Genomic DNA, 27,005 nt, shown 5'->3' on the forward strand with positions numbered 1-27,005 from the left:
TTGCTTTCCTCCATCTGACTTCCTTCACTTAGCATAATGCCCTCAAGGTCTACCCATGTTGTTGAAAATGGTAGAATTTCCTTCTTTGTAGGAATGAATAATATCTCCACATTTCTCTTCGTAAAGAACAAAATATAAATTCCCTCCTGGCCCTTTCACCCTCCACCCTCTGTCACTGTGGTCTTAATCTTGTATTCATGAACAAGCTCTTGAACTTTCCTTATGAGTGACTCTGTGATTGGTGGCCCCCACCCCCTCCCTGCCCGTTTGCTTTCTGTTCCTGTTACTCCTGAGAAGCTGCTCTTACGAATTTTGTGTCACCTTCTCGTCACCAAAATTGCTGGCCATTTTCAGACTTTTCCTTTGGTACCTAGCATGGGGGGCCTGATGTCATGGACTCTGCTTATCCTCAGGATCACCTCGATTGGGGCACATTCAAGTCTCCGGGGTGGGGGGAGGGCTTTTAAATATCCTGGTGCCCAGGCACTACGGCCAGTCCAGACCAGTTCCAGTCCTGCCTCAGAACCTCTGTGGGGGAGCCATGCGTGGGGATTTCTCACAGCTGTCAGGTGACTGCAGCGTGTGGCCAAGGCTCAGCATCATACAGAACTGGGGAGCTTGAAAAGAGGTTCTATTTAGGCTCCCTCACTGGTTTCTCCTCTGCTTGGATGTTCTTCAGTATTTCTGTATCCTACTATTGATACTGGGCTCTGAAAAATGGGTTCTTTTGATATTCACCTGGAGTGAGTGTAGACTGCATTACAGACTTCTGAAGGGCAAAAGCCACTTGTGTATTGGCTTAACAACCTTCACAAGCTCTGGGGTCTGGAGAAGTAAGTCGAGGGGAACTTGCTGACTGTTCCCGAATGCCCTTCTGTGGGGGCTGCTGTGAGCCCTTTGCGGTGGAAGGTTCCAGGAGGGCGTTGTCCATTTCGGTTGGCGAATTGGTGGGGGGGGGGTGAAGTAGGATGGTTGGCACGTCTCTTCATTTCTCTCTGGATACAGCAGCCTTGAGTCGCGCAGAGGGAAAGGTAAACACCGGGGCTGAGCTATTCTCTCAACTCCCCCATCTCTGAATTTTTACGATTGTCTTCACGTGAGAAATGCTAACTGACTTAACCATTTTAGTGTGGAGTTAAAACTTGTTATAGGAAATACCCCCGGAGACGAGCTGACTGGCTTCTCTTGCCTGATTCAGCCTCATGCTACAGACCCCAGCGGTTCCCTCTGGGTCGTCTGGAGCCAGATTTGATGATTGAAAGTCTAGTAGAAGGCTTGTGGCGGGGGGGGGGGGGGGGGGGGGGGGGGGGGGGGGGGGGGGGGCTTCGTAAAACAGGATGATGTGGCTGCTTGCAAGGGGCTCCTTGCCGAATAGAGAGTACGGTTGGGGAAGGGCTGTGGAAGATTCTGGAATCACAAAATGAGTCTTCAGATAGTCACAGCATCCAGGCCGCTGATCTTCTGTTTGACCCATCTGAAGTTGGCTTAATAAATAATAATAATAAATTCTGAATTTTCTTTGCAAACTGCAAATACAATGCCTCAAAGATTTATTCCTTCAGCTCCCGCTTAAGCTACTTTCAAAGGCTTCTTCCATCTTGCTCTTTGTGTGACTTGTCCAAATAGTCCCGATCCAGGTGTTTCTTGCTTGGTCTGCTTTATTTATTTCTTCCTTGATTAAAGCACCGGGCTCACCAGCTGCTTTTTTTTAAAAACCCTGTTTGGATGGGATTTTCTTTGTTTCAAACAGTTTCTCATACTCCCGTGTCAGCTCTGTTTTGTTCTAACATAGTGATGACATAAATCTGGGAACCATATTCTCGGTAACTCCAGGGGAAGGTCAGATTCTCTGGGACGACTTTCCTTTGCAGAGAGGTCCCCTACCGCTGACTCAAGGGAACTGAGTGGACATGCTGTCTTGGGCCAGCGGCTGTGGGGGCCTGACGTCCACGAAGTTCTGACCTAGCCGGGTGTGTCGTGGAGGACAGGGAGGGACGCGGTGTGAGGGGAGGCCAGAGCGTGGCGGGGCCCCCACCTCTACCTCAGCTGGACCGCTGTGCTCTACACTGTATATGCTAGAATCCAAAAAGTGGTTTTCTTGCAAGAAAAAAAAAATGATTCCGCAACTCAAAAAAGTGCTTACATGTAATTTTTTATAGATAGATGGAGTCAAATTGCTATCTAATAACGCTGCCCCAGTTTGTAATCCAACCAAGAGCACTTGGCCGTATCCTCACGAATGCCGGATATTCGATCTTTAGGTTTTCTGGTCTCCTGGGTGAAATATTATCTCATTTGCATTTGAATTTGCATTTCCGTTATTCATAGTGAGGGTAAGGATCTTTTTACCTATCTATCGGTCATGTATTCTTTTCTGTGAATTGCCCACCGCCCATGTATAAGCTTGACCCATTTTCATGAGGCTCTTAATGATATTTAGGAGATATTCTCATATTAAAATATTAATATGTATTGGAGTGCCTGGATGGCTCAATCAGTTAAGCGTCTGGTTCTTGACTTCAGCTCAAGTCACAATCTCATGGTTCATGAGATCGAGCCCAGCGTCAGGTGTGCAGAGCCTGCGTGGGATTCTCTCTCTTGCTCTCTTTCTCTGCCTTTCCTCCTGCTCACAAACATGTGTTCACTCTCTGAAAATAAATAAACTTAAAAAAAAAAAACACCTTAAAGGGGTGCCTGGTGGCTCAGTTGGTTAAGCCTCTGACTCTTGGTTTCCACTCAGGTCATGATCTCACGGTTCACGGGATCCAGCCCTGTGTCGCGCTCTGTGCTGACAGTGCGGAGCCTGCTTGAGATTCTCTCTCTCCCTCTCTCTCTCTCTCAAAATAAACAAACTTAAAAAAAAAACCTTTAAGATGATATTTATATGTGTCAAAAATACTTTCTATCAAGGTGCACTTGACTTTTATTTTTACCGATGGCACATTTTTTAAAAAATCGAATTTATAATTTCTGGATTTTGTGTCTTTCCTAAAAGTATGTTTTTTCATCTCCAGGATATAAAAATAATATCCCCTATTTTCCTCTGATACTTGTGTAGTTTAACTTCTTTCCATTTAGTTTTTGTGTCCTGTCAAGTCTTGAGATTTTCATGGATTCTCCTTAGTGATTTGGTCACTTAGTTAAAAACACCACTAACTTGAAATACCACCTTTGCTGTATGCTACGGTCTACATTCCCACTCATAGGTGGTATGCTTCTGGATTTATACTTCTGTGAAAGTACTCAATCTCTCTATTCTTATAACAAAACCATAGTGTTTGGTTTACTAGAGTGATATGTTGTTTGATATCCTGTAAGCCTAGACCCCCTGTTTTTACTTTTTTCTTGCCGTTTTGTGGTGGATGCTATTCTTGCTCATGGTCTCCTCAGGTGAAATTCAGAATTACATTTTATAATAACCTCTGCTGGAATTTGGATGGAGATTGTCTGGAGTTTACAGATTGAGAAAGAAAAGAAACACCAGTAACATGGTATATCTTCGTAATCATTCAGTTTGTTACATGTCTTTCAGTAAAAGTTTATTTTTGAGATTGGAAACCTCTTGATGGATTATTTCTGGATATTTTATAGGTTTGTTGTGATTAGTTAGGAATAGAATCTTTTCTTCCTATCACATTTTGAATTGGTCACTGCTGGTATATAGGAAAGCGACTTATTTTTTTGTTTAAAATTTTTTTAGTGTTTATTTTTTAGAAAGAGGGACACAGAGTATGAGTGGGGGAGGAGCAGAGAAAGAGGGGACATAGAATCCGAAGCAGGCTCCAGGCTCTGAGCTGTCAGCACAGAGCCTGACGTGGGGCTCGAACTCATGAACCGTGAGATCATTACCTGAGCTGAAGTTAGGTGCTTAACCAATTGAGCCACCTAGGTGCCTCAGTGATTTATTTTTTTTTAATGTGATTTTATTTTGGGTGCTTTAATGAACTCTATTATAAACACAATGTTCCAATTCATTCTCTTTGATTTTCTGGTGGAAAGACATATCTGCAAATAATGACAATTATGGCATCCCCCTCTCCCAATATTTATCCTCAATTCTTTTTCTTAGTACATTGGGGCTATGACCCTCAGTGCAGTGTTGGAAGTGGGCATCTGTGTTAGTTTCCTATTACTGCTATAGCAAATCACAACAAACTTGGGGGGTTAAAGCAACATAAGTTAATTACCATATAGTTTTGGGAGGTCAGAAATCCAAAATGGCGTTCACTGGGTAAAATCAAGATATATGCAGGGCTGCGTTCCTTCTGGAGGCTCTGAGGGGAGAGTGCATTGCCTATTGTAGAGGCTGCCCTTCCTCCATCTTTCTAGCTGGGAGTGCAGCATCTTTCAGTCCCTGTCTCCAAGTCTACCTCTCCCGCTCCCTCCTTTCACTCACAAGGATCCTTGCGCATACATCGGGCCCACCCAGATGGTCCAGGATAATCTCCCCTTCTCAAAATTCCAAAGTTAATCACATCTGCAAAATTCCTTCTGTTGTTTAAGGTAACATATTCACAGGTTGCAGGGATGAGGATATGGACATCTTTGGGGGTCTATTATCCTGCTTACCGCAGCATCGTGGCCTTAATCCAGATGTTACAGGGAATGAGAGTTATATTTTAGCTTTAAAAAGTAAGGTTTTTGCAGGCTTCCAGCCGACCATTTGATCAAGTCAGGGAGTTTCCTCTTCTTCCTAGCTTGCTAAATAAAGCTTTTATCAGGAAATGTGGGGCCATGCATCAGATGATATTCTTCTCCTTGAAACTATTGAGGTAATGAGTTACATATTCATAGAGTTCTTCATGCTGAAATAGCCTTAAACTTCTAAGATAACCTCTATTTGGTCATGATATACTATTCTTTTTATACAATGATGGGTTCAACTTGCTATTTTCAATGTATGAGTGCCCATGACCTCCACGTGTGTGTGTGTGTGTATGTGTGCGTGTGTGTGTGTTTGTGAGCATGCACACAATATACTCTTGCATAATTTTAAAAATAGTTTTAAAAATTTATTTATTTTGAGAGAGAGACTGAGAGCATAAGTGGAGGAGGGACAGAGAGAGAGGGAGACACAGAATCCAAAGCAGGGGCCAGGCCCCAAGCTGTCAGCACAGAGCCAGATGAGGGCCTCGAACCCACAAACTGCAAGATCATGACCTGAGCCAAAGACAGACACTTAACTGACTGAGCCACCCAGGCATCCTTCTTGCATAATTTTAAAATCAGGAATATTCCCTTAGGTGTACTTTATGCTTAGGCTATTCTCACATATTTAATGTTAAAGAGCTAATAGATGATTTTTGAACCCTGACTCCCCAAGATGGGTCTTAATACAGCAGCCAGGCAGAAGTCACAAGCTCTGCTTTAGTTGATAGATTTGCTGAGGACGTATTTTTTACTTTACAACAGTGACACAGCTCTGATGGACAGTCCTCGAGAAATACGTACGTGCAAGTTAGGGAGAATGAGTAAATTGAGAACAATGCATGGGAGAAGAGAGGCTGCATGGAGTGGGGCTGTCTGGAGGCCAGGCCAGGCCATAGAGGGGGTTGTGGGGGACCCTAGAGGGCGGAGCCAGCATCAGGGTCTTGGATCCGCCTTAAGTCGCTTTGGACAAAACCCTCACCCCCTCTCTGGTCGCCCTTCTGCCTGTGTCAGACTGTCTCAGACTTCTAACATGGAGTCTGAGACACCCCCCCCCCACTTTCCCCATTGACCTTCTTGGGACTGTCTTCCCTAAGACTGGACCCCTCCAGTCACCAACCACCCTGTGCTGGGGGCCCAGCAACCTGGGGGACTGGGGTTCCCTTCCTCACCTCCTTCTGGAAACTCAAGGGTATTTTTGCGCAAACTCCCACAGAGTTTGGGGGAAATATAACAGGAAAGGGATAAACCTTCAGCTGTTTTCTCAGTCCCTCCACTCAGCTGCCGTTAGTTTGGCTCTTAAAGAGCCAGGCTCCCTTTGCTGCCACCCAGCAGTGAGGCTTTCTACCTATTGGAGGAGACTTTGGGGCTGAGAAGGGGGCAATCCCAGCCAAAGTGAGGTTTCACGTAGCCCCTTTGCAGCTGCTGGAGTTGTCCAAGGGCCTCCCTTTAGCTGGGCTTGAGAAGGCTCTAGAGGGCCAGGAGCCATGTTGTCTGTGTTCTGTCCCCTCACTCTACATCAGGCACTTTATTGCTCAGTGGGGGGAAGGGGGGGTGCTTGCCCCTCCTCTTCCAGAGCCTGGAAGGGAAGACTGGAAGGCTTCCTGGAGGGGGCTGTGGAATGGGAGGCATCAGGGAGAGGAGGAAGAGGCCAGCAGCCAGGCTTTGCACTTTGGGGTGGGGGCTGGGGGCTGGCGAACCCTAAGCTGAACACAAGCAAGCAAAGACCCCCAAAAATACAATGTCTGAAAATGTTGATGTGTTTTGGAGATAGAATGGGTTAGCATGGACGTACAAAGTAAACACTGATAATTGTCTTTAGAGACCCATCTTGCTTGAAGAACCAGGTCTCCCACTGAAGAAAGGGACACATACAGAAAAGGATGCTTTTGCAGGAAATCAAAATAGTTTCACTGACCTCAAGCTAAGAAATAGCTTGGTTGTGGACTTCAAGTTCATGGAAGGTGGCAAATGGATCCTGGAAGGTGCTCCATTTATAGAGTTAAAGGTGAAAAGATGGCGGCATTTTATAGCAGCAACACGTTTGCCTGAAGAAGAAATCGTACCGGCTCTTGGAGCAGACTAGGGTTCCAAGAAGAGAGAGAACTCCGAGATCAATGTAGTCCTGAAAAACAGTAGGCAGACAAGCCAGTCAGAGGTATGCTATGCCAAGCACAGTACTAGAGGTCAAGGACCCTGTCATGTGACCTTGTGATGGGTCACTGTGCTGGTCTGAGGTCACATCTACCATTTGCCCACCCTCTCACCCACAGTGGACTGGGGAAAGCAGTGTTCTTCAGAAATCCGGGACATACAATCTCAGTTTCCTTTCCTCGGCTTCCTTGGAGATGATGTCCCAAACTAGGGCCAGACATCATGCAGGACCATCTTTGCAGACAAGCCTGAGGTCCCCTTGCTAGACTGTGTTTGGGAAGTCAGAAACCAGAATCTAGGAGAGAAACAGACCAAGTCATCCTCATGATGCACAATCCTGATTAAAGTCAGGTCATCCGGCTAAAATCAGAACCTTGGGGGCATGTAGGAAATATGTAAGTTTGAAGCACAGGGAAGAATTTATAACCCAGAAAAATGGAGCAAGCATTTCTGGGACCTTAAGTTGCAATACTACTTGGGAAGATCTTCTGCCTTGGCCTGGTATAGGGGTTCCACTCCGGTCGTCAGCTCCCTAGCTTCTCTGATGGCTGGACTTCTTTAGGAGATGCCCAGATTCTCTGGGCCCTGAGCCCCAAATCTCAGGGCTACTTGGGCAGACTGATCAGAATATAGACCCCAGGCCTCATTCCAAACCACTCACTGAGGCTTTCCAGGAACTGGGTCTGGAAACCTATGGTTGATTTTGAACGGCTGCCCTGGGGCTGACTCCTCGGGTCCTCGGAACTGGCCTTGGGCTGGATTTGCTCTGAATAGTGGCAGTTGACCCCATCGATGTGGAAGCGCGGAGCACAGAACTAGCGGGCATTAAAACAGCATGCAGTCAAATGTATTTTTTGAAAAGTTTTTCATCAAATCTCGCCTGTTAATCATTTCTCGTGTGGGAATTACTATTTCACAGTTTATTTGGGATTTATTTGAAACAGCGTCGCCGAAGGCCTGCAGCAGCAGCATCCACCAGCCTGTCACAGAGTACATCCCAATTATTAGGTGGGATTCTGCGGTGTACACCTCCTTCTGTTTCTATCTGATGCTTAGGTTGAAATGAGAATAATGGCAGCAGTGAACATTTACGATACGCTCGCCCTGTATGTATTTGGGACAGTGCTTAGCACTTGACGCGATTTTATGCATTTTATCCTCTGTCGAGGCTTGGGAGAAGGATGAGGCAGTACCTTACTGGCCTCATTTTACAGCCGGAAAAACCAAGGCACAGAGAAGCAATCGGCGCCCTGTTTCACCACAGCGGAGTCCTCCCAGTCTCCAGAGTGCTGCCCCTGGCGTGGCTCTCTGCCACCATTCATTCTGTCTGCTCTGTAGGAATTCCTCAGGTTGCCCCCATCTGTGTGGACATTTCCCTGGGGCGGCTGGGCTCCTCCATGGCACCCACTTTCCCTCCTCACACCCCTAAGCTCCCTCTGTCTACGGCTTCTCCCTGCAGGTTTGTGCTGCGGAGAGCTGCTGATGGGACTCACGGCCCCCAAAGCTCACTGTGCTCAGGGATGCGCCCCTCCTCTGGTCTGCCCCCCTGCCCTGTTCTGCTGGCCCAGGGCCTTTTCCTGGGATTTGCCACCACCTTGCGCTCAGTGTCTCCCCCGCCCCCGCCCCCCTTCTTGGACATGTCCTCTGTTTATCGTTCAGGACTCAGGCATGGGTCCCGGAGGACAGATGAATGTGGGGGGTGTATTTGTCCCCTCCCCCACTGACACGTGTCCACTGTCCTCAAACCACACTTGTGCGGCCATGTGGGGAGACCTTAGCAAGCCCCTCACCCAGCCCCCACATATCCCTGGACAAGCTTGATCCTAAGGATAAACACAGAACGAAAGAGATGATAATGAGGACAGGGGATTTGCCAATAGCAACAAACATCAGAGCCAAAATTGAAGCTTAGGCTTAAGTTCTTGGCTCCCATCCCTCCAGCCCTTCTGGGCCATATGCTGCCTCTCTGTGTGGTACCTGAACTCTAAAACCAAGTAAAGCACCTTGGCCCTACCTGAGGGACCCCATTGCTTTCTTTAGGAGTGCTCTTTACCAGGTGGGAGGTAGCTGGGATGCAAACCAGGGGCTAGTTTGATTCTAGAGCCGATAGACTAGCTTCCTGGATAAAGAGTCCATGAAGGAATTATAAATACGCTATCGATGCGGGGCGTGTGCTGAGTATATACACCAATTTAAACCTTTGAAAACAGCTGGCGACCAAACTCAGGATGGCGAGGTGCGAGGGGGAAAGGTTAGTTCACTCTAACACAGCCTCTGGGCTGCTCTGTAAGTTACACTTGCTCCAAACAAGTCTGGGTTTCTGGCCAGGTGGGTAGGTAGCCAGAGGACGGCCATGGCTTTGCTCCAATGCGTCTTCAGCGCGATGAAATGTTGAGTGTTTGTTCCCGCCTGCCTCTGTCTCATCCTTGCTGGCCTGTTTCCTCTTAGAGGAAAGGATTATAATAATGTAAGTTGTGCAGGCACCCACGAAAATGAGACGAGCTGATGGGATGAAAAGCGCTTAGTAATCCACAAACCAGCAGAAAAGCGGAAATCATCTTTCTGTCTCACTAGGCACCTGGACCATTTTTGTTCATTCTTGTCAGGGGGGTGGGGATCTTTGGCAGGAGAACATGACCACAGGTGATGGAATCAGCCATGAAGTCAGTGCATGTGGCTGAATAGCAGAGAGAGGAAAGCACACGTAAAGGTGTGTTACACTCTCCATGTGGATGTCTCTCTGGGTCCAGAATACCGACCGAGGTGATGCTCCTTCCGTGGCTCCGTTTACTAATCAGCAAGCACGGGGAAGCCCAGCCTGCAAATCACACTTAATTGTTCGCATATGTTCTCCAAGCTCTCCATTTACGGCGAGGCGCTGCACCAGAAGGCTCTTCGCAGTGCCGATCTGTAAACACTTGGTATAGGGGCCTGTTTGGAAATGAGCTCAAGCGAACAAATCAGTCATTGTTCTGGAGAGCCCACCGTGAGTCCTGCAGAAACTACCCCAGCCTTAAAGCTGTTTCCCTCCGAGTGCAAAAATTCATCAAGGCTGGATCCAAGATAATGACCCCATTGTCCAGAACTGAAACTCTTCGAACTCCAGCGGTCCTCTGTTTCCAGCTCAGCAGGGGGACCAAGGGTATCTGGGCTGCGTCGTTCCTCGTTGTGGGGACCAGCCTGTGTTTTGTGGCAGTGAGCCTGCCTGACTTCCTCCCACGAGGTGCTACAGCACACCAGCACCTGTGAAACACAAGAATGACTCCAGATGTCCCCCAGGGGCCAAAATCGCCAGCAGTTGAGAACCAGCGAGAAAAGGTGCAGGTGAGCACTGGGCTGGGCCAGTCCGTGATTTTGAGCAAGAGCGGGGCTTAGAGGGGCATGGAAAGGAACCTTGGGGTAGAGAAGAGCCGAGAGGATGCCTCTGTGAATAAAGCAAGCTGAGTTCCAAGTGGGTGAACACAAACAGCCATCCCATTGCCCTTGTAAGGTGGTGGGGGAGGATGCTGAAATGGGCTGGACCACGTGCAGCGGAAGCCTTGGGCCCAGTGTGAGCTAGAACATCGGCTGCGGCCGGCTCGGCAAGCAACAGCCAGAGCCTCGAGCCAGAAAGCAGTCTTTTCTAGAGGGGCTGTGAGCAACGGTGCTTAAGTTCCGGCCACCCATAATGCTCTCGTTACACGTCACCCGCAGTTACGTCATCGTTCATAGGAAGCTGGGTCAGGAACCAGAAAGACAACAGGAGTGCGGACACTCAGAGAATCCCTGAGACCCGGCTTTAAGGCCGCTGGCATCTACTGGGGTTGCAGAGTCCCTGTGAGGCAGCAGCTGGGTCATCCACACACGCTTGCACACACACACACGTGCACAAATGCACACGTAGTGAAAAAAGGCAAGCCCATTACGCTAGCCCCTCGCTCTGTGGAGCGTGGATTAAGCACTGCAGGAGAGGGGCTCATGGCCAAGCAGGAAGCAGTGCAGACCTGGCCGCTCTAAAGTCAGGTGCAGGGGTGGGACCAGACATTTGCTCTTGGGTGGAGTAGTGTGGGGTTACAGCCCACGCCATAGATACCGGTCTTTTCCATTAAAAAGAAAATGCACTCAGGTACCAGCTACTCATCATCGTATGAAGGAATATTTTTCTAGCACTGTTTCTATTGAAATGTTAGCATGTCTTTCGGGCCTTGAAAACCCATGCTTTGTCTTGGCACCGTGGTCTTGGTTGCGTATGTGTGGATGCGCTCGCTTCACACACGGTCGCTTCTGTCTGCCCTGTCCCTGCCTCACCCCACACAGCTGGACACAGGTCCCCCTGTGCTGGTGACTGCCCGGCCAACAGCCTCTATGACTGGACAGGGTGAGACAGCCTGTCTCACTAATATCCCAGGAAGGGCGGGGGGGGGGAGGGGAGAGGGCCGCAGGGGAGTGGGGGGATGGGGGTGGCTGTTTAGTCTCCATGAAGGCCAACCTTGATTGACTCTCTCTCTACTCAGACTGTTGGCCTGGGGGGTGGGGCTTGTCACCTCTCAGCAGAATCTTAAAAAGACAGAGCCCTATGAAGTTCCAAATCAGAAACATGCTACAGGCGTCCTGGAGACCTCGCTCTCTCTGCACCCCACCCCCAAAGCCCTCCTCCAGCACCTTACATCCCTCTGCCTTCCTCCCCTTCATTCTCTGGAGGATAAAAGGCAGGTAATGAAACACCTTTCTTTCAGATGCCTTTACCTTTAAGGTGCTAGGGATAATACCCCCAATGCGGTGGAATTCCAATTCAGGCTTTGCTTTCTGCATTGAGAATCATTGTAAAAGAACAGCGTTACATTCCACAACGTCCCCCTCAAAAAGAAATGACAGGTAAAGCGTCTATTGTTGGAAGCCTTCCTGTTTTCCCTCCTGGTAAGTAAGCAGCCCGCGGCTGCCATGCGCATGTACCCAGCAAACAAGAGGCTGGCGCCTTGAACTCCTTGTTCTGTTCTTTTCTCTGCGGTCGCTGCTCTGGGTGTCTAGGCAAGTCTCGTCATCTAACTTTGCCACCACCCCCATCCCTGCGTCTGGAGGAGTGTTTTCCCTTCCTGGGTATGTAGGCAGCATGGCATCCCTAATCCTTTCCAGAATAAAACCCACCCGTATTCTGCCATCTAGCTGTTCCTTCACAGGGCTTAGCTCTCCTCTGATAACAGGGGCATTTTAGACAGGTTTCAGCTGACAGCAGATATTACTCGTTATCTTAAAACTTGCGCTTGGCCCTGCGGTCCTATACGTCCCCCACCAGTGCCTCCCCGGTGGTGACCATAGCACACAGCCCTGGGAAGTCTGTTCTGTGAAGGAAGAGCCTTTCGTGAAGGCTGCCTCCTGGAACTCTTTCTGGAAGGTTCTGGGCTCCTCCAAGCCACAGCACCCCAAACCCCACCTGCCTAGACCCCTAGCTGCTTCCGTTTCCCACAGTCTGCTCTGACTCGAAGCCACGGCATCCCTCTCAAGAGGGTTCCAGAAGGAAATTAATGATAGCAGTACATTTTGCAACGAAATGCTAAAATAGCAATCAGTGGAGCTATTTCCCTGATGTGCAGGTCTAATGTGCTGCATTGAATCAAAAGTCTTGCTCGGTGAGCCAGCTCATTAAATCCTTATGAGCGGCCATCCTCAGAGATTTTCCTTCTCACACATTTTCCTGCTCATTCTGTCCCAGTTCAGCCCTGTCAGGACTGCTGTTTCTTGTACTTGCCTCGAAACTACCTCTCAGGGATGGGAGAGGCCCGGGTCGTTGGAAGCGACTGCGATCGAGGATATTAGTGGAAATAAAGGAGAAAGGACTAACACCTCTTCTGGCCCCATTATATGGGATCCATCGCCTTCCCAAACCCAGGTTCCCAACACTCATCCAAGATGTAAAGGACCCAGACCATGAAAGATTTCCCTTGTGTGAGCCTTGCGTTCCCCATCAGGCAATGCTCAATTATGTGCAGGAAATGGAAGCAGAGGAGGAAACGCCTAGAAACATGAAAACCTGGATGATCCTGAAAACTCCTTGGGATGTTCATTCTAACCCTCCCTCTTATGCCATTTCCACCAGTCATTCACAAAAGGGTGTGGCTGGGGAATGGAAGTGCTCAGAGAATCCAAATGACCGATTTGAGATTTCATCGGGCGTCCTTTTTTCCCCTCTTCATCCTGTGGTCGAATCCAGTTTTTATTATGAGTAACATAACCTGGAGGAGATCTCGAGAAACACAGAGCATGTTCCCCGGGTGGCCCTGTCAGTCACCTCCTGAGAAGGTCACCGCGGGGACTCCTGGAATAGACCACCTGCATGTGGAGGCTCGCAGTGACCATGACCTCCACCATCACACTCAGACATCAAGCACGAGTGGCTATGGGTGGCTCCCCCAGTTGCAGAGGCTGACCATGACCCCAGTTGTCAGGGTGGGGGTGGGGGTCTGGGCCAGGCAGCGGTACAGTCTGGCCCGATCAGCCTTTTAAAGGCATGAAGGTCATTCTTTTTTTTTTTTTTTATGTTTATTCATTTTTGAGAGACAGAGAGAGTCAGAGCATGAGTGGGGGAGGGGCAGAGAGTGAAGGAGACAGAATCCAAAGCAGGTTCCAGGCTCTGAGCTGTCAGCACAGAGCCCAACGCGGGGCTCAAACTCATGAACCGAGAGATCATGACCTGAACCAAAGTCGGACGCTCAACCGACTGAGCCACCCAGGCGCCCCAAGTCATGAAGCTCATCCTTGACGTGACAGATGGGAGCCCCAGATCTTTCCCAAAGCGACAGGTTTCTGAACACTGTTCAGTGGGAATGAACAGTAATTTGGACTTTGCTTTTCAGCCTGGACTCTTTCCTGTTTGGCCTTCACGCCCTTTTCAAAGGTGACTTTAGAATAACGGCACGAGATGAGTGGGTATTTGCCGACATGGACCTTCTGCATAAAGTTGTCGCCCCGGCCATCAGGATGTCCCTGAAGCTTCACCAGGTAAAAAATAAAACAAAACAAAAACCGTTTTTTATAAGGATAAGCCTGAAACATGGTGGGGGAAAAGACTTTTGCAATAACATGGTCCCTTTTCTTGGCATGATGTTTGCGAGTGGACGTGTTAGGTAACTAAGCATCGAGGCCGTCCAGATATTCTTGACATCAGCCGGTGGCCACTGGCCCACAAGAGCTGCCAGGAGGTGGTGATATCCAGCTAGGAAAGAGAAGGGGAGCTGGCCATGGAAAATGACATCCCAGAAGTACCCAGACTGTACTGCAAAGGCACAGAAGCCCTACAGCCGAAGGCCATTCCCCTAGGCACATTCCAGCGGTTAGGGCAATGGAGCAAGGGATGTGTTCTCTACCCCGCTCAGGATTCGGAAGGAGCGTGGGAAGAGAGTCTGCGTGGAGTGGACGTGGCCCTTCAGGTCACTGGCCGAGCCGCCATGTGCTCACTCACCCACGGCTCAGCCCACTGGTCCTCCCCAAGCCCTCAGAGGGACCTCTCTCCCCCCAGGACCAGTTCACTTGCCCCGACGAATACGAAGACCCAGGGGTCCTCTACGAGGCCATCCAGTCCTTCGAGCAGAAGGTAGTGATCTGCCATGAGGGTGACCCGGCCTGGAGGGGCGCCGTGCTGTCCAATAAGGAGGAGCTGCTCACCCTGCGGCACGTGGTGGACGAGGGCACCGACGAGTACAAGGTCATCATGCTGCACAGGAGTTTCCTGAGCTTCAAGGTGATCAAGGTACAGTGGCCCTACCTTCCGGCTGGCACCAAGGACGCAGTCTCAGAGGAGCAGAGGTGGGCGAAGGGGCCAGGGTCCCTCAGGCGTCCGAGAACTAGTGTGTTCACAATGGCTTTGGCAAGGAGTCCTTGTAGACACACGTGTAGACGAGGGTCAGGATCTGCCTTGTTTTTAAACACTTTCTAGTTCTCCAAAGTTCCAGAACTTTCTGTGATAACCTATCCCTGGACCTGGGGACTTTCTTACCAGTGTTTCTTCTCTTTGCATAGCCTCGAACCACTGGACCAAAGCAACAACTTTCTAATTTGCACTGTTCCCCCATGAAAAGGGTGATACCCATCTTACAGGGCTGCCGCTCTGGCTTGACCATGAAAACAGCTTTAGGCCAAAGTCCTGGAGTCACAGATATTCAGACCCACAGCCCTGCTCACTCTCCATAGGTTAAAATCCACAGACCGGAAACACATGCCGCCATCTGCTTTTCTCTCCATCCCTTCCCGCACCCGCAGGTTAACAAAGAGTGTGTCCGCGGCCTCTGGGCTGGGCAGCAGCAAGAGCTCATATTCCTTCGCAATCGCAACCCAGAGCGAGGAAGCATCCAGAACAACAAGCAGGTCCTCCGAAACTTGATTAATTCCTCCTGTGACCAGCCCCTGGGATACCCCATGTACGTCTCCCCGCTAACCACGTCCTACCTAGGGACCCACACACAGCTGCAGAGTGTCTGGAGCGGCCCCCTCACTTTGGACAGCATTAGGACGTGGTTCCAAACCAAGTGGTTAAGGTAGGTCTTACCACCAAGGCCTTCATCCAGATGTTGGGGGGTGGTGGGGAGTGGGGCCGCGAGAGCTCCCCCACTTCTGGTTATAGTTTCACTGTCATGTGATTAAAACTGCTCTTCCCAAGTGGCCTAACAGATCATGTGTTTCCCCAAGCAGTCTCGGATGATGAATCAGGGAAACCTCATGCAGATGAGAACGTGTGTTCCTTGCACTTGCTGAGGCTGAGGTCTGGCTGGCGATTGTGCAGAGCATTTGTACAGGGTGTTCGTGCAGAATATTCATGACAGGATCCATGCACAGCGTTCGTGCAGAGCGTTCACGCAAACGTTAGTGCACAGCGTTTCATGCAGGGTTTTCATGCAAAATATTTGTGCACAGGGCTCATGCACAGCATTCGTGCAGAATATTTGTGCACAGGATTCATGCACAGCGTTTGTGCACGGCATTCATAAACAGCGTGCGTGCACAGGGTTCATGCAAGGTGTTCATGCAGAATATTCGTGCACAGCGTTCATAAACAGCATTTGTGGACAGCGCTCGTGCAGAATGTTACGGGCCCGCAGGAGTAGCTGTGGTCCATCTGTCATGGAGACGGGGCCTGAACTCCCCCAGCGCACACCTCCGACCAAGAAACCTTCTCCCTCCTTGTGATAATGTGTCTGGTTAGAGGGACAAATTCTAGGAGGTGTGGCTCGAGTATGGCAGGGATCTGTACTTCAGGCCTCCAAGCCCAGGGTTCTTTCGGAAGGACAAGGCTGCAGCATATGGATCCCGGTGTGTCATTCATTTATCAGGCACTGGCGTTTGGGGAGCAGAAGTCTCCCTCCTCCCTGCAGCCCAGGTGTGCTGCTCCCCTGTAGAGTGCGATCTTCCATCCTGATTTCCACAGGGTGTGGTGGGGCACTAGGGTTGGGGGCGCGGGTGGAAATGTCTGGCGAGGGCCCTTGAAGTCCCTCTCCCCCAATAGGATGCGGAAGGGCTGTAACGGCGGCCAGCATGGCACAGGCAACATCGAAGACGTGGATGGGAGGGCTGTCCCGTCTGCAGGCGGCGGCCATGCCCCGGGCGGCGCGAGCCAGGAGAGCAGCGCAGAGCAGCCCAGGAAAAACGGGACCCACCACTGGTCACCGGGTGATGGGACACAGAGGACAGGTGGGTGCAGCGGGGCCTCACAGGGACTGATCAAGGCTCCTTTCGTCCCCGTGACCAACACCACGGGTTATGCTGTTGTTCTAGCCTCAGACAACTCCTTCTTGCAAGAAGAAAAACATTGAGATTGGGCCAAAGGAAATTTACTGACCCTTGTAGGTTCTACTCAGGAAAAAACTCTGTTAGACTCAGCTTTTTTTTTTTTTTTTAAGTTTATTTATTTATTTTTAGAGAGCACACGAGTCGGCGAGGGGTGGACAGAGGGAGGGAGAGAATCCCAAACAGGTTCCACACTATCAGCGCAGAGCCCAGTGAAGGGCTCGATCTCAAAAACCGTGAGATCGTGACCTCTGCCAAAACCAAGAGTCGGATGATTAACCAACTGAGCCACCCAGGCGCCTCTATTAGAACTCAACTTTTATCCTTTATCCATCTCCTTGTCTATTACCTTAGCCGGCCGTCTGTCTGTCCGTCCGTCTGTCCAGTGGTCACTCTCTTCCATCCCACCAGTCACTCACTTGGTGGCCATCAGATCGTGTGCCTTCTGGGTCTGGCTGTGCTGTAGCTACTGATCAAGGCTGGCAGGCCCACCCTCTGGGAGTGGACTCTCATTCCTCTCTGAATCTGTGGGTGTACAGACAGGCCTCCTGCCCCCCCTTTCCTGCTTCTCTCTGAAAGGATAAGGAACAAGGTGGGAAAGGGTGACAGCAGACCGGATGGAGGAGGTGCATTGGTCCACGTCCGGGAGGAATTTCAAGTTTAAAACCACTTTTCAACTCATGCCCGCCTGGTGAGGCTCACCCAGATGGCTGAGGTCCTGAAGCCCTTTCCACCGGGAGAGGTTCAGAGAGGTGGTGCTGAGGGCTCGCGAGGACCTGCCAGGTGGGTTCGGGACAGGCAGGTGCTGTGTCCTGGCTCCTGCCAGCACCTCGGCTCCTGGCTTTGCCCTTCACAGCCTGGTACAGGCTTCACCTTTTGGCCTCGGCGCTTCCTTACCATCCAGAAGCCTTCACTGAGCACCTCCATGTGCACGTCCACAGGCCAGCTCTGCACCGAGTGAGTTAGCAAGGGACAGTCCCTGCCTCCCGGAGGTGCCCCAACAAGGCTGAGGACTTGACTGAAACGGTGAGGATTTACGTAAACACAGGCGAGGTGGGAGGTGGGTAGATGATAGAGAGATAGATGATAGATTGACAGATAATAGATAGATGATAGATAGATGACAGATGGATAGATGATAGAAAGAAGATATAATAATACATGTATATAGGGAGGGGCCCCTAGGTGGCTCAGTTGGTTAAGTGTCCGATTCTTAATTTTAGCGTCATGATCTCATGGTTTGTGAGTTTGAGACCTGCACTGGGCTCTGCACTGACAGCGTGGAGCCTGCTTGGGATTCTCTCTCCCCCACCCCCCTGCTTTCTGCCTCTCCCCTGCTTGTGCACTCTCTCTCTTTCCAAAATAAGTAAACTTAAATAAATACATATACACTGGGGGAAGAGAGAGAGAGAGAGAGAGAGCGAGATCGATGACTGATAGATGGACAGATGGAAGAGCCTGAGAGATGGAGAGGTAGCAGGTGGGAAAGAAGGAAAGAAGGCAGGTAGGGAGAGAGGGAGATGGGTGGAGAGGCAGAGGGGCTGACAATAGCTGCTCACAGGGGAAAGAGCCCCCCGCCCCTGCCTGGAGCCTCCGCCCTGAACGCTGAGCGGAGCCCCTGCCTGCCCGCGGCCTCAGTGTGCGTGGCTCGCTCTCAGGCTGGGACTTTCTTACCACGTGGTTAACACTTGCTATTCCTGCACGAAGAGTGTTAAGTTTCAAGATCACTGAAGTGACTTTCCAGGCGGGAAAATGCAAGGTAGCTTCCAAATGGAGAAAAGCCTGCATGTTTGTCCCGGTGGCTTGTCCACAGCAGAAAAAGCCTGGGACCTGGGGACCGGGCGGGAGGAGGCCGACCCAGGGAGACTCCTCTGCCCTTTTCTACAAGTAAAGACGCCTCCTGTGCTGGGCCTGGCAGCGGCCAGAGCTCCCTCTCTCCTCACAGCCTGGCGCCATGGGTCATGAATGTTCTTCCCATTTCCAGCCAGAGGCCTGCAGCTGGGGGCGAGGGCAGACGTGTAGCAGGTGCTGGAGCCGGATCTCGCAGAGCCAAAGCCGGCTGTTAGCTGTTACGTTTTCCTGCTGGCTGCCATTGCCCTGGCCCAGGGGCCCCCTTGCTGACCCCAGGCAGGCACGCTTCCCCTCAGGGCCTCTGTGCTCCTGCTTCCTCCACCTCTGACATGCTGCTCCCAGCGTCACAGGGTCCCCCCCACCCCCGCTCAATCAGACTGCTCAAGTGCCACTTAGCAGAGAGGCTCTGCAGGCGGGTCACACAGCACTGCCCCCTCTCTGCATTGTCACCATTGTGTCGAGGACTGGGAGCTGTCCGCTGCCCCCAGCCTGGGACGGCACAGCACAGTAGGTGCCTGGTGCGGCCAGCCCTAACTTCTGCAGGGGACACATGCAAGTCTGCCCCGGCCCGTCTCCCCCTGCGAGGGGCCCTCGTGTGTGTGTGTAGACCTCCTGGTCTGCGCGTCCACACCCCGTCTGGACCCTGCCAACAGCAGCAGGAAGGCCCGCCGTCCATCGCGGGAGGGAGGGATGCCAGGGGTGGCAGTCTGAGCAGGCTCTGGGCCTGGGCGGAGACTCCCGTGGGCCCGGCGCCCAGTGCAGCGCCCAGCAGGAGCGTGTGGGAGCTCGGCTTGTCCCTGGTCTCCTGGCCCTGTGGGGGCAGATGTGGCTGCAGGGGGCCCCTCAGAAATGCCAGGCTAGGTGGCCACTCAGGTCTGGGGTGGCCCTGTGCTCAGCAGACACTGAGCTCGTTGGATGAACGAGCAGATGGTGTCCCCCAAACTCTGAGAGCTGAGTGCAGCCACTCGCATGGAGGCTTCCCTTCAGAGCCAGATCCTGGTCATTTTCCCAGGTGGGACCTCGGCGGTAGCCAGCGTCTGCCCGTCACAGCCGTGAGCACCGGCACCAACAGCTGCTCACCCTGCTGGCATGTCCTGGGTGTCCCCAATCCCACCAGGACCCGGCTTTGCACCTTCAGAAAGTTCTCCGGGAAACCTAACTGCGGACAGTTTCCTGTGATGCCTTGGGGACCCTGCCCACACCGAGCTGGCACCATCCTGGGAAGAAGGGGGACCCTGAGGGGCAGCTGAGGACCACACCCATGATCCCCACGGGGTCCTGCCCACCCCTAGAGCATCCGGGCAGTAGGATCCCCGGCTCGTTCACTGAAGGTCTCGGGTTCTGCAGAGGAGTCACCTCTTCCAACCATTCAGATTAGTGTCCCCAAGAGAAGCTGGGGGTCATGAGTCCCAGACAAGAGATGGCAGGGGTCACCCCTCCTGCCCTCGCCCCCCCCCCAAGCTCTGGCTAATGCAGAACTGCCCAGCATCCTCACCCTCCCCCTGCCTTGGCAGCTGTCCAGGGTTGTGCCGCGTGAGGGCTCCCAGGGAGAGTCCTCCCTAACGCTCACCGGGGAGCTTCACCAGCAGTGGCGTGAGCAAAGGATCCATTCTCAGGGGTTACAGGGTGGAGATGGAATCCATGCCTGCGCTCAGAAGGATGCGGTGTGTGATACAGTGTCCTTGAAAATAGCACCTGGGCCCCCAGGAGCACCTCAAGACAGTGGGGGGATCTGGAGGCATGCTGGCGGAGCAGGTCCCCTGAGAGAGATCTAGAAAAGCCCAAAATGGGTGTGCGAGAGGGACAAGTTGCCTCCCCCACGCTCAGGACACAGACACGTGTCCCTCCTGCCCCCTGGAAAAGGTAAATGCCACTTTTTTTTTTTTTTTTTTTACTGCCCCTGTGCTTGAAGCCATCCAGGGACATCTTGTGCTGACGGTCCTGGCACCTGCTCACTCCACGTGTGAATCACAAGGACGGGACCGCTGTCTCTGACATCCCCCCCACCCCGTCCCTCCGCAGTTAGAAACACGCCCCGCCTTGTAAGCAGCATGCTGGGGCCCCAGGCCTCGGAGGACGAGGGAGGTGACAGCCTCCCGAGGCTCCGTGCTGGGGGCCCCTGGCACCCGATGGACAGCAAGTGTCCACAGGTGTCTGCGCCTCCAAACATCAGCCGGGACGGTTACGCCCACCTCCTCCCCAGCGGGCACTGATGGCATGGGCACTCAGGGAGGGTTTCTAGCTTGGGCAGGGGTCAGGGCACAGCGTTCTCCATGCCCGAGGCCCTGTGTGCCCCAGCCGCCGGGGTCCCAGGGACAGCAGGCCCCGAGAAGGAGCGCCTCGTGGGGAGGGGCAGCTTCCAGCAGGCCAGCATCCACTGCGCTGCTGTGGACACCCTGGGCTTCATTTCAGCCACAGGCCTCTCTGGCCTCCTCGCCCTCCCCCCAGTTGGACCAAACCCCTGAGCCCGCACGAGTGGAGGCCACGGCTCCCAGAAAGGAAGCCGGGAGCCTGCCCAGCCAGCGCAGGGACGTTATAGGCTGTCCGCCAGTCGAGGGGAGGCAATTCCTGCACCCAGATCTCTGCCCTTGGTCTAGAACAGCGGTAAAGTCCCTGCCCCAGCTCCACACCCCAGAGGCCACCCTCCAGGGAACGGTGAGGGCCCAGCCTGCCTGCAGGGGCACATGGCGCGGGGGGGGGGGTGGTCTCAGCCTCTAGGGCGAAGCATTCCCTAAGCTTCCCCAATGGTTCTAGTGGCCAAGGTCAAGAAGCCGTGTCCCCACTCGGAACTTTCCGGGGCTAACTCTCCTCCTCATCGGGGATTTACGAAGCTCTAGGGTCTCAGTGTGAGGTCAGTCTTGCAGGAGGGTCCCTGCTGTCCCTTACTGCCAGTCAGTGTGCTGTGTGCTGAGCCCGTGGGAACAGCACAGCCGTCGTCACTTCAGAGGGGCAGTGAGGATGGCGGCCAGTGCCACGCACACCGCAGGGCAGACAGTCACGACCCGTGTGCTCAGCGCCGTGCGGGAGGGGGGCCCCGGGGGTTGAGGTCAAGGGCCTGACTCTGGAAGGGCATGACAGAGCAGCTGAGCCAACTAGCAATGATGCAACAGCCTGAAGATGAACATGAACCAATCTCTAAGAACAGGGATCTTGTTTTTCGGTGCCTGAGGCGCAATTCCCATAACTGGGGACCCACCAGCTCCTTCCACTGGGCCCTGCCTCTCGGTTCCTAGCCAACTGTCCCAATCCTGGGTCCTTGCCAGACTCCTAAAGGCCTGACTCCCATCCCCAGCCTGCCACACCGTACGTCTGCTGCCCACTGCGTGCCCAGCACTCCCTGTGCAGTCTTGGTTATGGCCTGACAGCCTGCAGTCGGCTTGCTGCGTGAAGGAGTAGCTGTCCTAGCTGGAAGGGAACTGGTCCCTGTGGTGGAGGCTGGTGACCTCCTCGGGGGAGAGCCATTAGGAATTCATGACTACTCTGAATCCCAGGTAGGACAGGAAGACTGTGCTGTCCAATAGGTAAGGGGGTGCACCAGAACCTGCCAGATAACCATCAGGGGTGAAGGAATGGGGCCAGCCTGATGAGCCAAGAAGGGTAATTCCTACGGTATTTCAACCCAGATCCTAAGGAGGTTTTCCCTACGAACACTCCTAATTTGACAATGAAGTCCTTGGCAAAGTAAGTTAAATTGTAAAATAATGATCCTGAGCAGCACAGATGAATGTAGCATGCTTTGCTTACTCGTTCCCCTTGCAAAATTAATTTAAAACAAATAAAAATCAAGAGCAACGATAACAACAGAAGGCAACAAGAACGTCCAGAGCAATGTGGTGGGGAGGCATGTTACCTTGCGTAGAACACAGACCCTGTCCCCTTGGGCAGACAGGTGGGTCTTCGTCCCTTTGTTTCTGGGATTCGCTGACGAGTACCCCCACCGAGCACGGGTGGTCTGCTATCCACCATCAAAATCAGTGGCTTGCGGATGGATGTGGTGTATTTTTGGACAGCAATCAGCATTACGGTATAAATCACAAACAGATGTTTGGACTTGTCAGACTCTGAATAAACTCACAAATCACCATCTCTGCTAATTCTGGTTCGTCAGGGTCCCTTTTCTCCCCATTCTTCCCTCCACAAGAGTAACTTAGCTCTTCGGCATGGATGGATGGGACGGGCCCCAGCCCCAGGTGGGAGCGCCAGGCCGGGGGCTGCCCACCCTCCTCCTGGTCCTCCAGCAGGTGGGCAGGAGAGACTCGGTGGGGACACCTGTGGAGACTGGCATCCCCCACCCAGCCTGCTGTCTACACTGCACTGTGTCCACATGAGGCAGAGGGCCCTTCCAGCCAAGAAGCCGCAGAGGGGAGGGGGCTGAGGGGACCCCTGAAACCCCTGTGTTGATAATGGTCCCTAAGGCACTCTCTCTCAAGGACATGTCCCTTTCTCGGGCCCCCTCTACACATACGTAAATATTTTAGCATCTCCAGATACACAATTACTAACTTGGACATTTGGGCTGAGACGAACAAGAGAAAACGCGTGGGACGGTCCTCAGGGGTCCACCCCTGCACCCCTCTATTTTTATCAACTGAATGCCTACATTGTGGCGGCTTTAGGAGACATGTCGATAAGGCAGTTGGCAGAACTGTGATGTCACTAACTGCTCCCTTCGAAATAATAGTTCAGAATTGGAGTCTCGCAATTATGGATGCTTAAGTTACACGACTCAGCATCTGGTGGGTGCATGCCTTCCTCCCCCTGCTTCCCTATAAAACATCTGGGGTTGCTTCCTTCTCCCAGAGATGTGGGCAGGACCAAGCCTTTGCGACAGTCGGGACCCTTCTGTCAAGAATGGCCTCGTGTCCACAAGCCTCAGTGGGTGCCCTGAGCCAAGGGGTGGCCGTCACAAAGGGGTTGGGGGCCACACGCATGTCAATGCAGGCCTATGCCCGGCCAGTCACACCTGTGAGGGCTTCCTCTTAAAGACCTTGATTTTAGGGGAAAACTTTTGTCGAAAACAAAGGCCGAGGCAGGTGGCTCAACCCTTCCCCCTGCAACCCACCCCGCCAGCCCCCTTGCACCTTTTTAAGGCAACTAAAAATGAAAAAAGGCTGCATGTTTCCCTTTATCGATGCTTATCAGATAAGCATAGGAGCCAAGGTCCTGATGCACGAACCAAATTAGATTTGCTTACTAGGGTCAAGTTTTGCTGTAAATATACACACCACAGGTTGGGTCTGGGGCTTCCGGGAATGCAGGACTTGCATCGATCACCCTGACTGCTGCTCCCCGTGGCAGCGCTCTACCCGCCCCCCCCCCCACCTGGGGCTGCCAGGGCTCCTGGCTCAAGCCAAGTTTTCAGGGTCCCTGGTGTCCCAGCCTTGACAACAGTGGACCCACCTGGGGCCCAGCCGCCTGTCTTGCCGCAGGGACCTTGACGTTGGTAAGCACCTGCTATGGCAACCAGTTCTGTTTTGTTTTAAAGGCAGGAGGAAAGGCAGGAGCCAGTCTGTCCAGGCACACGAGGCGCTGAGCCAAAGGCCGCCTGCGCTGAGCTCATCTGGCCCGATCCTAGAAAGCCGCCAGGCCTTCCTGCAGACATCCACGTCAGTCCACGAGCTGGCCCAGAGGCTCTCGGGCAGCCGGCGGTCCCTACACACCTCGGCCGCGTCCCTGCACTCGCAGCCCCCGCCGGTCACCACCACGGGCCACCTGAGCGTCCGCGAGCGGGCCGAGGCGCTCATCAGGTCCAGCCTGGGCTCGTCCACCAGCTCCACCCTGAGCTTCCTCTTCGGCAAAAGGAGCTTCTCGAGCGCTCTGGTCATTTCGGGACTCTCTGCCGCGGAGGGGGGCAACACCAGCGACACCCAGTCGTCCAGCAGCGTCAACATCGTCATGGGCCCCTCGGCCCGGGCCACCAGCCAGGCCACACGGGTGAGGGGCTGGGCCGGTGGGCCAGGGCGGGCATGTGGGCCCCGGGCCACGCAGCACGCATCCCGTAGGTGGTCACACCAGGCCAGGTGGTACCCAGGGCGCCAGACGCCCGCGTTCGGCTGGATTGTCCTCTTAGCCCTGAACCCGGGATGTCCACTCACCCGCAGAGCAGGAACACATCCTTCCTGCTCTTGTCACGTCACTCTGGCCTGAGGGAGAGGAAAGGACACATGTCAACACTGGCGTTAGACTACCGTTAGACTACCGTCGGTTCCGTTCGCCAGATTTAAGTTGAAATGTGTGGCCTTCTACTCGTGTATTTAAATGCTAGGAAACGGGAGGTTGAGGGACTTCCCCTGAGCAAACCACGACATACCCAGAGCTGCAGGTGAGCTGACGTAGGCGGCACTTGAGCTTCATAGGAGAGAAAGTGAGTAAATGGACACTCCCCACCCGGCGGCTGGGAGGCGAGGACAGGAGGCACAGGGCACAGGTGGGTGGCACACTGCAGGTCTCCCGAGCTCCTGCTGAATGTTGACACACTCCCCTGCTCTAAAGAGCACCGGACTCCCAGCCTGCCCTGCTTTGGTTCGGGGCCCTTGTCTGGAGGGGGCTAATGGGGGCCACGCCCACAAGCAGGTGCCTTCCCAGCCCTGGATGCACGGCCAGCAGGAACCCCCTCCGAAGGGCTGTGGGGTCGCAGCAGTGGTGGGCCATCTTCTGGAGAAGGGGTATGGGCCTCCTGCAGCCCCCAGGCCACACCGGCCAGGAGCACGGAGGCTGGCTCCTTCGGGAGCAGTAACTAGGCTTAGTTAGGTACCTACCGGTCTAGTCACACTTCCTCTTAAAAATGCCCACAATAGCGCCCTTTTCTCCCACCGCTCAACATGCCGTCTGTGGGTGTGGTTCTGGGATTCTTGGAAATTCTGTTTCCCTCTTTCCAACAGGACGATTGGGCCCTTGGCACTCTGTGCGCCCAGGATAAATAGCTGTCCGTATTAATGCTCAGGTGCAAACCTGCCATACCGAGCATTCCTGCCAGAGGGAGGAATGGGGGGGGAGGCACTGGCCGGAGCGCAGCGAATCCAGGCACACAGTGGCCTCTCCCCTGAGGGTCTATGTTCCCAGCATGGCCACATGACCTGGGGAAGGTCCCCGTGTGCAAAGCTCCCAGCCCACCCCGGCACATTGGAAACCCAGTTTCCTTCCTTCCCCACTGAGGCCAGCCCCACGGGCCCCCACATCTGACCTGGGACCTGCTGCACCGGGTTAAGCAGGTCCCTGAGGCAGTGGGTGGCGACTCGAAGCGGTGATGCTCAATTGCTGAGCCCCCTGCTTCTCCTTTCTCTTTGGCAGCACCTCTCTGAGCCATGTGAACCCACTGAGGACTCCGAACGGGGGCGGCTTCACGACCACCGTCTGGCTGAGGCTATGGCAGAGAATGGGGGGCTGGTATGCAGGAGAGCAAGCCAGGAGGACATGGGCCTGGACGACACGGCTTCCCAGCAAAGTGCCTCTGATGAGCAGTAAGGGGCGGGGCTGGCCAGAAGTGACCCCCATCCCTGGGGGAAAATGAGATCTGCTCTTAGAAACAGTGACTTTCCCTTGGGTTTCAGGAGAGAGGCTCCCATGAGGATAAATCGCTGGGCAGCAAACCCCAGTCCCCCGACATGGCTCCAAGCCGCCCCCAGAGGCCCCCAGATGTGGGACGCACAACACACTTTCCAGAATTTGAAAATTCTAACAAAAGCCATGTAATATCTTAAATAAAGTAGGGCGCCTAAGTAGTTCCATCCTGCACTGCAGAAACTAAGACAAGTGCATGTTAATAACTGGCATTTTATACATTACTGTCACCACGTTAAAGGGGCAGCAGCACCAACATACCACCCTCTGGTCAAACGCAGTAGGGTTAAGTCTACGCATAAGGAAAACCTCACTTCTTTGTAACATTCATGCCGACATTAAGTAGGTATAAGCTGGAGGCAGCTTTTCTGCCAGAAACGTGGTAGTGCATGCAGTCAGGTCTAAAGTCTCCCGTGAGAGACCCAACGATGCTAGCGACCCAAGTTTAGAATCTAGGCCTGTGGGAGCATGGAAAGCCATTTGGAGTCACATCCTGCTCAACCGTAGTCCAGCGATTTCCCACAAGCCAGGCCTGTCTCGCCCGGCACTCCCGTACGCTCCCAGGAATGTTCGCTGGTTTTCCGAGACGAGCGATCCTTCCTGTGTCACAGAACACTTGCACACGCCTTCGTTTTTGGAATTAAAATGTTTACAGTTATTGCTGTGTCCGGTTGTTTTCAATTCTGTTGTAGCCTTTATCGTGAGAATGACATTTGGGAAAATCCTGGGACTTTTCCAGCTGAAGACTCCCCACTGGGTAAAGCAGAAACCCAGCTCCTTGTGGACACAGGGAGGGCGAGGGGGTCCATGAAGAATATCAGCACTGACCTGTGGTCCATCCCTTCTGGAAAGGCAAGAGTTAGAAAGTCATTTTGGAGGCAGGTCTACAAGTTTCTTCAAGGAATCTAGGATTTGGAAGTGTGGGGAGTCGGGGGGCAAGGCATGGTGGAGAATTTCCTTCCCCCTGGAAGTAGATGGTCATACTTTTTCTTGTTTCAAAACAAGTGGGGCACCTGGGTGGCTCAATCAGCTAAGTGGCC

At 52.9% G+C, this 27,005-nt stretch overlaps 1 protein-coding gene across 1 annotated transcript in view; it reads left to right on the forward strand.

Moving 5' to 3' along the window:
• The window catches only part of PCNX2 (pecanex 2), a 300,964-nt gene extending 274,341 nt beyond the window's left edge, over positions 1–26,623 (forward strand). Inside the window, exons 29-34 of the mRNA XM_039248833.1 lie at positions 13,632–13,776; positions 14,294–14,524; positions 15,034–15,308; positions 16,274–16,458; positions 23,891–24,339; positions 25,696–26,623. Of these exons, the coding sequence (XP_039104764.1) occupies positions 13,632–13,776; positions 14,294–14,524; positions 15,034–15,308; positions 16,274–16,458; positions 23,891–24,339; positions 25,696–25,869 (1,459 nt within the window). The 3' untranslated portion in view covers positions 25,870–26,623. The remainder of the gene's footprint in view (positions 1–13,631; positions 13,777–14,293; positions 14,525–15,033; positions 15,309–16,273; positions 16,459–23,890; positions 24,340–25,695) is intronic.
• The last annotated feature ends 382 nt before the right edge of the window (positions 26,624–27,005 follow it).

The sequence above is a fragment of the Hyaena hyaena genome, unplaced genomic scaffold (assembly GCF_003009895.1).
Source record: "Hyaena hyaena isolate Hyena2069 unplaced genomic scaffold, ASM300989v1 scaffold_319, whole genome shotgun sequence".
In the NCBI taxonomy this organism is placed as follows: Eukaryota; Metazoa; Chordata; class Mammalia; order Carnivora; family Hyaenidae; genus Hyaena; species Hyaena hyaena.